The sequence below is a fragment of the Harpegnathos saltator genome, unplaced genomic scaffold, assembly GCF_003227715.2.
Source record: "Harpegnathos saltator strain DR-91 unplaced genomic scaffold, Hsal_v8.6 scaffold744, whole genome shotgun sequence".
Lineage (NCBI taxonomy): Eukaryota > Metazoa > Arthropoda > Insecta > Hymenoptera > Formicidae > Harpegnathos > Harpegnathos saltator.
The window spans coordinates 78,844-90,252 of record NW_020230587.1 but is presented as its reverse complement, the minus strand read 5'-3'; the positions used below and the strand labels follow the sequence as shown (position 1 = coordinate 90,252).

General features: G+C 39.4%; 1 protein-coding gene across 1 annotated transcript; it reads left to right on the top strand.

The window, feature by feature from the left end:
• The first annotated feature begins 272 nt into the window (after window positions 1-272).
• On the top strand, window positions 273-3,264 carry LOC105190630 (tectonic-3). Its single transcript, XM_011153458.3, has 2 exons — window positions 273-434; window positions 2,221-3,264. Exons 1-2 carry the CDS (start codon window positions 375-377, stop codon window positions 3,262-3,264), a joined length of 1,104 nt encoding a protein of 367 aa, XP_011151760.1. The 5' UTR covers window positions 273-374.
• The last annotated feature ends 8,145 nt before the right edge of the window (window positions 3,265-11,409 follow it).

Genomic DNA, 11,409 nt, shown 5'->3' with positions numbered 1-11,409 from the left:
GTTGCTCGCAGCGTAACCCCGTCTCTAACTACCAGCCGATTCTCGCCGTTGCTAGGAGAATGTAAGAATAGCCATTTTTCTTATACATTGAAAGCCATCTTTCTTTATACATGCCCACGGAGTCCGGTTTTCCGCTTCACGTGCGCTCATTGGCCTAGACGTTTTAATTAATAACTTAATAACTATTGCGATTTCAGCAAAATGGTACATGGCTTTTCTTTTCAACTTAACACATTAAGCGCGGAGCCGATTTTGCTGAGCTTTCCGTTCAGGCGGCATGCCGACGCGGGCGGCGACCACTCGACGAGTGTTGGGTTACATAGTATAAACAGAAGATACACACATATCGCGGTGCTTCACTTTCCGTTTGGACTATGGCACCGCCAATACAGAAGTGTACAAAGTATAAACAAAAGATAATCAGATGGAGAACGGTAAGAAAGCGATCTCCAAAAGATGATCAGTTAGAAAAAGCCCACGGAAGTGTAAAGGTTCTTTGAGCAGAGAGAATTTTAGTTCGTTGTGTTTTATAAAATAACTTTTACAGTCATTATTTTCAAAAAAATTTATTACTCATAATACTGAAAATGTTGAGAGGAGAAGGAGATAACGATTCATCGAGTGAGTCATTTTTAACCTTGATACTGCCGGTCCCAGGGACCGACGCTGCCCAAACGAAAAGTTCATTGTCAGTCCCCAGGGATCAACGCCGCGCTTAACGTGTTAAACCAATCTACCTTCACACTTCGGGTTGGCAGCTATTGGGAGTACAAATTAGTTCGGTCCGTTTTTTTGTGTTAAAAAATGTATTTATTTCAAAACAAAATGAATAAACAGATCAATTAAAGTATTTTCCATTGCTGGCTACTACTTTCTCCCATTTCTCAGGCAATTTTCGAATTCCATCTCGAAAAAATGACTCGTCTTTTGAGACGATCCAAGTTTGGAGCCAATTTTCGATTTCTGCGAAAGAAGTGAACCGGTGACCTGGCAAATCGTGCTGCATCCTTCGGAACAACCAGTAATCAGAAGGAGCAATGTCCGGAGAATATGGCAGGTGCGGTAAAACATCCCATTTGAGCGCTTCCAAATATTTTTTACGACTTTTGCGACATGAGGCCGAGCGTTGTCATGAAAAAGAATAACTTTATCATGTCTTTGCTCGTATTCCGGCCGTTTTTCTCGCAATACACAGCTCAAACGAATCAATTGTAGCCGATACCGATCGCCTGTAATGGGATCTCCAGATTTCAGCAGCTCATAGTAAACAACACCCTTTTGGTCCCACCAGATACAGAGCATGATCTTCGAACCATGTATGTTCGGCTTTGGTGTTGATGTTGAGGTCGATGGCAACAATTGACCGGGCTTGGCGTAGTATTTTTTCTTCTTGGGGTTGTTGTAGAATATCCACTTCTCATCTCCAGTTACAATCTGATGCAAAAAACCTTTTCTTTGTTGCCTTTGAATCAGCTGTTCGCAAGTGAAAAATCGCCTTTCAACGTCTCTCGATTCCAGTTCATAAGGCACGTAATTTCCTTGTTTTTGAATAAATCCGATGTCTCTCAATCATACGGAAATGGCTTGTTGAGTCACTCCCAATGATTCTACAATCTCCTCTTTGCATTTGACTCTGATCTTCTCCGAGTAATGCCTCTAATTCTTTGTCCTCGAATTTTTTTGGCTGTCCAGAGCGAGGCTTGTCTTTGACGCTGAAATCTCCATCCTTGAAACGTCGAAACCATTCCCTACATGATTTATCAGTTGGAGCAACGTCACCATAAACTTCAACAAGCATTCGATGGGCTTCAGCTGCACTTTTCTTCCAAAGCAGAAAATTAAAACCTCCCGCAAATGCTGCTTGGTTAACACAAAATTCGACATTTTCAACACTGTAAAAAGCAAGGTTTTTGTATGAAACTCAAAGCGATATAAACTGAATATTGGCAGATGTCTAACCTCTCTGAAATCGCCAAAATCGGCAGTCACTATGAACCATTCATAACAGCCGGAGCCATCTTTTGAAAACGGACCGAACTAATTTGTACACCCAATAATTACCGGACACTCTGTATAATTGTGTCTGCTAAGAAACATTCTGTATAGTACTGTTAATATTTACACGGAAAATAATATAAATAATAAGTTAGTTTTGGTAAATGTTTTTTTTAAATACGTTCCTAATAAATAATTCTAATTTTAGATATTGTATTTTTTTAGACTTGTCGAGACAACATTTGTTTGCCAATAAGGACTCATTATTGTTTGAACTCATTTTCCGCATGCAATAAAACTAAAATATCAGGCTTTTGCACAAACTCTACATGTACAAATATTATAAAAGGATTGAAATACATAATTCATCACAATGGTTCTGCTGGTATCAACAGTATTGATGCATATTTCAATATAGGGAATGCTTCTCGTGCTTTTTACCAATATTACGAAGTTCATTTTGATTGGAGCAACACGAATAAATCAAAAGTCTTTATTCGTAGTGGAAATCCTGGCTATGTAATAGGCAAACCAATTATTATTGGATTATCTCGCATGAATGAAAGTAACGAAATTCTTTTTAATAAGAGTAACGCGTTTCTCACATTGCCATTGGCTAGAAGAAATGGAGAATGTAGTAAACATATTGTTGCCTTCGGTGAAGATATTAAGTTAAGATGTTTTGTTAAGTTATTTACTAAAAATTTCACCACGTCATCTTGCACAAAGTTACAAAATATGACATTGCATCTCTTGATGAAAGATTCCTTGCTAAATGCGAGTCAGCATTATAGTGTTTATGTTTCTAAATTAGGCAACGTTACCACCAAATATATGGACTGGTTGCGTATTACATTCGATAATATACCACAAAATGTTGTAACTGCGCATATACTCGGAAAACAAATTTCATGTTCAGGATTAGTTACATCTGTACACTTAGATGTCCTTTATTCTATATTGCCAAAAACAAAAACTTTAATGAATTATAAAATATTGGGAGTCGGCGTAATGTTTGGTAAAGAAAAGGATATTACCTGGCCAAAATGTACAACAAAAAATTGCACAAACATCCTTCACGTTGACATACTTTCCTATGTCAATTTTCATGACGTTACAAAACCATCTAAAAATTATTTTGTCGGTGGACCAAATGTAGATATTACATTGCCTTATGATTTTTTCTATCCTTTTTTAAATAGCTCGAAACAAATAGAGATATTAAATATATTGATCTTAATTTTAAGTATAACATTATATAATATATAGGATAACATACAATTATGTAACATATAATATAATAAATATAACATTATATAACATAACTTTATGTTTATATGTGTGTGTGTGTGTGTACTAGGTCTGTAAATATGAAACCGGAATTTGTCCATAGATGGCCCTAGTTATCAATGTAGTTACCGTCAAACCGCGTCATTGGCGCCATTTCCATTTATTGACATCTGACAAAGATTTTCAACTCATAACAATACAAGTTTCATACAACAGCATAGTTTGTAATAGCGTTGAACATGTCGAATTTTGTGCCTGGAAACTACGATTTGCGGGCAGCATTGATTTTCTGTTACCATTTGAGGAAAACTGCTGCAGAATTGCATCGAATGCTTGTCGAAGCTTACGGTGAGCATGCTCTTGGTAAATCACAGTGCTTTGAGTGGTTTAAAAAATTCAAGCATGACAATTTTGACGTGAGAAACGAAGAACGTGGAAGACCGAAAAGGTTTGAAGACAGCGAATTGCAAGCATTGTTGGATGAGGATGACGCTCAAACGCAACAACAACTCACGGATCAACTAAATGTTACACGAGAAGCCGTCTCCATACATTTGAAAGCCATGGGAAAGATCCAGAAGATGGGAAAATGGGTTCCACATGAACTGAATGAAAGACAGCAGGAAAACCGAAAAACCACTTGCGAAATGCTGCTCGCCAGGTACAAAAGAAAGTCATTTCTCCATCGAATTGTAACTGGCGATGAAAAGTGAATATATTTTGAGAATCCTAAGCGTAAAAGATCATGGGTAACTCCAGGCGAACCATCGACATCGACTGCAAGGCCAAATCGCTATGGACGCTCTGTATTTGGTGGGATCAGAAGGGTGTAATCTATTATGAGCTACTAAAACCTGGCGAAACCGTTCATACTGAACGCTACCGACAATAAATGATCGATTTGAATCAAGCTTTGCGTGAAAAACGACCAGAATATGAAAAAGGCAACACAAAGTGATTTTGCTTCATGATAATGCACCATCACACACAGCAAAACTGGTGAAGGAAACGATTGAGGCGTTTAGTTGGGAAATACTTTCGCATGCGGCTTACTCACCAGACTTGGCTCCGTCCGATTACTACTTATTTGCATCGATGGGCCACGCACTTGCTGAGCAGCGCTTCATTTCTTACGAAAATGTACGAAAATGGCTCGATGACCGGTTTGCCTCAAAAGAGCAACAGTTGTTTTGGCGTGGCATCCACAAATTGTCAGACAGGTGGGAAAAATGTATTGCTAGCGATGAGCAATACTTCGAATAAAATACTTTTTATCATTTTCATATAATAAACGTGTATTTTCTATACAAAAATTCCGGTTTCATATTCACATACCTGATATACACAAGATGTCTCATAATTTACAAGAAGAAACCACTTTCGGGTCATCGATTTCGCCGTAATTGCTCTGTATGTAGTACGTCCAGAATATTAAAAGATGCTAACAGGATACGACGCACCTCTCAAGCGTTTTCGAGAAAAAACGCTGTTTCGCGAGGAACGTAAGTGCAGTTATAGTGGTAAGGCTATCAAGTAGCGGCGGTAGCGGAGCACGCTAAGCGACTCGCTACGGACCTGTAGATCGCTTGTTCGTGTCCATGCTGCTTTTGATCTTTTCTTTTTTTGTTTTTTAATACGATTATAGGATTATGCTAATATAAAAATATATATAATAATGCGCACGACATTTCCTTTCCAGTATGACGAACATGAGACACTGTAAATATAAAACAAATGTTAATTAGTAAGCATGTAGGCGATGCAATAAATTAATGCGATATACAGGGTGTCCCATTTTAACTTTCGCATTAAAAAATCTCGAAAACTATGAAAGATATTAAAAACAGCTAAAACACGTTTTCTATGATTTCAAAGGGGAAAGAGAATGGCATTATCAGTTTTTTATTTGGGGGGCATTTTCAACGTCAGTTGAAGGTCAACTTAATTTTTTAAAATAGAAAGCTCAATTTTTTATTATATTGTTGCGCTCACTCTCGCACTCGCGCTTGCACTCAGGTAAATGAAAACACTCGCGTAAGAATAACAAGATTTACTATATACAGCGCAGCTCACTCAAGCTTTAAACAAGAATAATTCTCTGATCTACAATTCTCGCGTCTGTCTACGATGACAGCTTGCCAGAGACTCTCTGTCAGCTGTTGTTGTTTTCTTCTTAACGATTTTCCGTCGTCCAGACAATCTTCGTTCAGTTGTCAAAATCAGCATCAGATGCCTAAGGCTCACGGACAACGGATGCTGTCACAAACGTTGTGGCTCGGACACAACAATATCTTCTTTTTCTACCAATTAATTTTAACAACTTTTGTCTGAAACATTTTTTTATTTGTCTAATATTTTTTGAAATATTTAAGGAAAACTTGGTAACTTTTTCAACATTTAACTTACGATATCTGGTTAACTATTCGTCGAAAGAAAAAATAGTATTAGACTTTTTTACTTTATTTACTATGAAGAATATATTACTATAATAGTGCCCTAACTTTTGTTAATTTAATAATTTTGAAATTTCCAAAGGTCGATAAGTATTGTAAAACTTTTATAGAAAATATTTTTTCGTATACCTCGTACTTTAGACGATATTCGCAAAGAATGAAAATGTTAGTTTTTTAGGACGGTTGTTTCATCCCTTAGAAAGCTTGAGATACACCGATAAAAAAATACGTGTCTAATAGTTTTTGATGCTCTACAACATATCTAAAGCCCATCAAAATAAAAAATGAGGGACAGTTCCGACGGACAGGTTTCCTCATCAATGATTTTCAGCAGTGCTACAAAGAGCTCACTTATAAATTTATTATTTACTAAAAAGCTACATTTCTATACATCTATTATTTTCAGTTATTACAAGCACAAGATATTATTTTTAATGTTTCGTATTAATTTATCTAATAGAGATGCTCAAATAATAGATAGTGATATATGCGTATTTAAATATGTATATGTATATGTGTTAGGCTCAAAGACCGAAAACGCTCACTGAGCGAAAAAACCGAGCACAACGCGTTTTGACTTCTTCGATTTAGCCATAACGCGTAATTCGTGTCGTGGCACTTTCAAAAATGCTCACAACGCGTTTTGGCATCTTTGAACAGGCCATAAAGCGAAATTCGTGTTGAGGTTTTTTAGATAATCGACCAAAACGCGTCCTGGCAATGTAAAACTGCTACAACGCGGTTTGTACGCCTATTGATGCAGCCATGCAGTGATAAAAATAAAATTATGAAGAAATAATTAAGATTCTAAAGTAAAAATTAACAGTTAGCCGTTTTAATCCTATGGCTCTTACAATAAAATTTAAAACAATTCAATTTCTATGATAGAAACTTCCATTCATCAGTATTTTTTTACTAATAATAATATAATATATTATTTATTAATAATATAATATATTATTTGTCTCTGTGTAAGAGTTTTCTTATCAAAAAAGATCGCAAAATTTTTGCAATAAATTGACAAAATCACTTACAAATAAATTTTTTTTATTTGACTAAAATCTACAATTCTTTTCTTTTCATATGTGGATATTGAGGATTCATAAAACAAAATAATTGACAATAAATTGTCTTCTTGACTGAAAATTATAAAAGAAAATGAACAGTTACCTTTTTTTATTAATACTATGGTTCTTTTAATCTAAGAAGATTTTGTTATAAAAATCTTTATAACAAAATCAATATTTCTTTAATAATAAACATTGTTCAGAATATACAGGATGTCCGGAATGTGATCATTAATATTTTGTGTACTGGTAGAACTCGTTAAAACAATTAAAAAAGTCCTGTGCCATTTTACAATTTTTTCAATATTTATTCCGTAATTAATTAAAATGTGTAAACGAATGAGCGCACGAGAAAGCGACAGGACGGGCTCTGTGTATAAGAAGATGGCTTACCTCGCGCGGCGAAAGGCAACCGTAAGCGACAAGAGGCATACGCGCGCGACGAGGAGCGAGCAAGCGCGAACGACGAGCGAGCGAGCGCAAGCGACAAGAGGCGGCCGCCCAGCGCTCTCTACGCGCTCATTGGCTCACATGTTTCAATTAATAACTCGATAACTATTGCCAATTTGACATTACAGTACATGACTTTTCTTCTCGGCTACACCCAATCTACCAGTACACAAAATATTAATGATCACATTCCGGACACCCTGTATATTTGTCCCTTTGTAAGAATTATTAATATATAAATTATTTATTTTTGCAAGAATTATTATTGTGACATTTGGAATTGCACTTTATATTTCTGGAGAGACATTTGCATTTTTTGTCAATGCAGTATTTTTTACAGTGACAGCTTATAAAACCTTGCTTGCTTCCAAATGACAACATAGAAGCCAAACGAAGAGTTAGTGAAGTTAAGAGCACGTTTTGTTGTTCAATAAAGTTGTTCTCGGCAACTATAAGTTCATTGCGAGCATAAAGTCGTTCAAGGAGCCCTTTTTTGGTAATTATCAATTACAGGGTTTTAATAAAACCCTGTAATTGATAAAACCCTGATGAATTAATTCCGGCAACAACACCTAAAACATTTCTGGGAGCTGCGCGTCCTCTGTCAACATCAGACACTTTGATCGCAACATTAGTTCCAGTAGCAACTTCAGGAAATTTTAAATTAGAAAATGAAATCATTTTTCGTGCTTGTTGTTTTTGACCAGATTTAGCACATTCTCTCTCAACGCTGATACTATTCTTCCTTATACAAAGTTTGCAAGTGACGTTCTGTCCGAAGCCCTCATTATTCTCATCACTTTTTCCGCAAATAACGTGAACATATTGATGACATTCTGAGCACTTGTGAACTCCTGAGGTTTCGTTTTCACAAATCACACAATAAATTTTGCTGTCATCTTTTTCTTCTGATTCTTGTGTAACCTTTCCAGTTTGAGATCCATTTTTATCTTCATTAGGTTGTTCGTTAACTTCTTCTTCGTCAGTCTTATCTTGATCATTATTCTTTACCGAAGAAAAAAGTTTCAATTCTTCTTCAGTTTCTATGGAAGAATACATGTCACTGGAAAGAGAGGAATCCGTAAGTCCAATCTTTTGCGTTGATCCGAACATAGCCTCATAAGCACTTGTCTTAATTACCGAATGGAGAGCTCGATTCTTCTTACTTTGAATAAATCGGAGTCCTTCAGACCATTTCTCCGTATTATTGTCAGCCATCCACGCTACCAGCATATCACGAATATGTTGGTTCGACCTTTCATCCGAACCTTGACTCTGAGAATGTAGCATGGTTTGCCATGCACAAGCTTCATTCTAGACCACATATATCGGCCAAACTTTTAATTATTTTATTTGAGAATTCACGACCATTGTTGCTTTGAAGTATACATGGTGCACCGAATAAACAAAATATGTCCATGAGTTGGTAGGCCACTTCCTCGGCAGTTTTCGTCTTAAGAGGACGAAGAATTGTGAATTTGGTTAAGTGATCTTGATAATTCATAATAAATGGGTAATCTTTATCTGGCTTTGACTGCATGTCAATCAAGTCCACTTGACATCGAGAGTTCATATAGTCAGATAGAATAGGTTGTACAACTAATCCATGTTTTGGTATCTTTTTCTTTAATTGATACTGTTCACACAGAGACAGAAAAAGATTTATTATTTGACGAGTAACATTACAATACTTCTTTTTTAGTTCAGCTTCCATAACTGAAGCATAAATAAGAATAATATAGAAAAAGATTAGACAAATATAAATTATTAATTATTAATTGACTATGAGACTACGAGTACAGCATTTTGTGTTACAGGTGTGGAAAACAACGAATTACTCGTCGTGCGTAAAGTTACCGCATGAATCGAAGACTTATTTATAGTGCATTCACACGAGTACGAGTGTGATTTTGCAGCACGAGCCGAAGGTGAATGCTGTAACCACACGAATATGAATGCACTACAAGCTAAGGCAAATGCGGCAACTTTACGCGCGATGTAATTCGTTGCCTTCCGCACATGTCACAATATTTTTTGTAATGCCTGTCGTGAAATTCGATTTGAGATAAAAAATTAATTAATGAATTGATGTTTTGTCTCGCGTGAATTTCGTTACGTTTAAGTTTATTATGTCAGTCAAAAATCGAAAAACAAAAACTGTGACCATGACAACCGTGGCAACAATCGTGAAAAAAGAGGTTTTTTCCACACTAATGCGGTAAAGTAAATCATAAAGGTGCTTTTCTCGCACTAGTGCGGTAAAGTAAGGCATACGTTGAATCGTTAAGAAATAAGTCACTTTCCGCACGCTAAATAATCGAAAATGGAACTTTCGAGGCAGGCGTTGCAAAAAAAACTTTATTAACTACTATCATACCCATGTCTAAGTATACCTCGCAACATCAATATTGTGTCAAAAACATCTTGGAATTTATAACATAACGTAAGTTTGTATCAAATCTAGTCACATTTCAAAAATGTATGTACCTCCTACCTGTTCTTTTATATCCCACGTTGAGATGTGCTGTCTCCAATACATCAAATAGCTCATCCGCTTTATAGAAATAGCGGATTTTAGAATCGTCCGTGCATTCAAAACCACTTTCAATCAGTTTTTGAGTATCACCAATTTTTAAGATGTCATATCGTTTTATACGACGATACTGCTTTGACGATAACGATTGCTCCTTTTTTCGAAGTAACTGAGCTTCTTTTATTTTTTGAAGCAATATTTCATACCGCTCATTATCGATAAAAACACTTCAATCAGTGCTTGTCTTCTTCATCTCACTCAATTTATCATAAAAAAATCTTCTTTTTAGCAAACATGATTAGCATGCAAACCAACACGTCTACACTCTAGCATTATAATACGCTAAATGAAGTGACGAACAAGTATGTACGTACTTACTGCACAGCCGAACATGTGTTTGCATAAACTAGGTTAGATTAAGTTAGGTTAGGTTAGGCCCGCGGTCGGCCCCCTGCTATGGAACATCGCGTTCGACCGGGTGCTGCGCACTCCGCTTCCCCCCGGTTGCCACGTCGTCTGCTATGCGGACGACACGTTAGTGGTAGCCAGGGGGGAGAGCTGGGGGGAAGCCCGCCTCCTAGCGGAGACGGCACTGGTGTCGGTGGTGAGTACCATCAGAGACCTGGGTCTTAAGGTGGCGCCCCAAAAGACACAGGCCGTGTTCTTTCACGGCCGGGGTCGGAGCGTGCCGCCAGGGACCCAGGTACTCGTAGATGGAGTCCACGTCCGCGTCGGGCCGACGATGAGATATCTCGGCCTGACGCCGGACAGCCGGTGGAGCTTCGGACCCCACTTTGGGGAACTGGCCCTCAGGGTGCACAAGGCAGGTCTGGCGGTAGCCAGTCTGACGCGCAACCAAGGGGGCCCAGGATGGAGGGCTCGCCGCCTGTACGTCACGGCGGTGCTCTCGATCGCCCTATACGGGGCGCCCATCTGGGCGCCACAGCTGGGGGCCTGAGGCCCGTGCTCATCAGGGCGATTCGGAGGTACCGGACCGTGACGTACATGGCGGCGACCACCCTGGCCGGCGTCCCCCCTATGGAGCTCCTAGCCGAGGAGCGGCATCTCCTTTACTGGAGGGTAAAGGAGCTTCACAGGGAGGGAAGAATGTCGGCCAGGGCCCTAAGCGGTCTGAAGCTTCAAGCCGAGGCCCGGACCCGGGAGAGGTGGGAGGACTTATTGTCCGACCCCCGGGGTCCCGGGCCAGCGACAGCAGCGGCTGTCCGCCCCTGCCTGTCCGAATTGACAGGCAGGAGGGGACGTGGACTATCCTTCCGTCTGGCGCAGGTGCTGACCGGGCACGGGTGCTTCGGTCGGTACCTGTGCCGGATAAGGAGGGAGCTCAACACTCGATGCCACCACTGCCCCGCGCCGGAGGACACGGCGCACCACACCCTGGTCGCGTGCCCAGCATGGGCCGGGGAGCGCCGTGTCCTCTGCGGGGCGGGTGCCAAGAGGGGGAGCGAGAAGGTGTGGTCAGCGGCGGTCTCCTTCTGCGAGACAGTGATGTCTCAGAAGGCGTCGGCCGCACCGGGGCTGCGGGGAGCAGCTCCCGGGCGGCAGACGCCCCCAGGAGGACGATGGGAGTGACAACGGGCTCGGGGCAGCGCCGGCCGAGGAG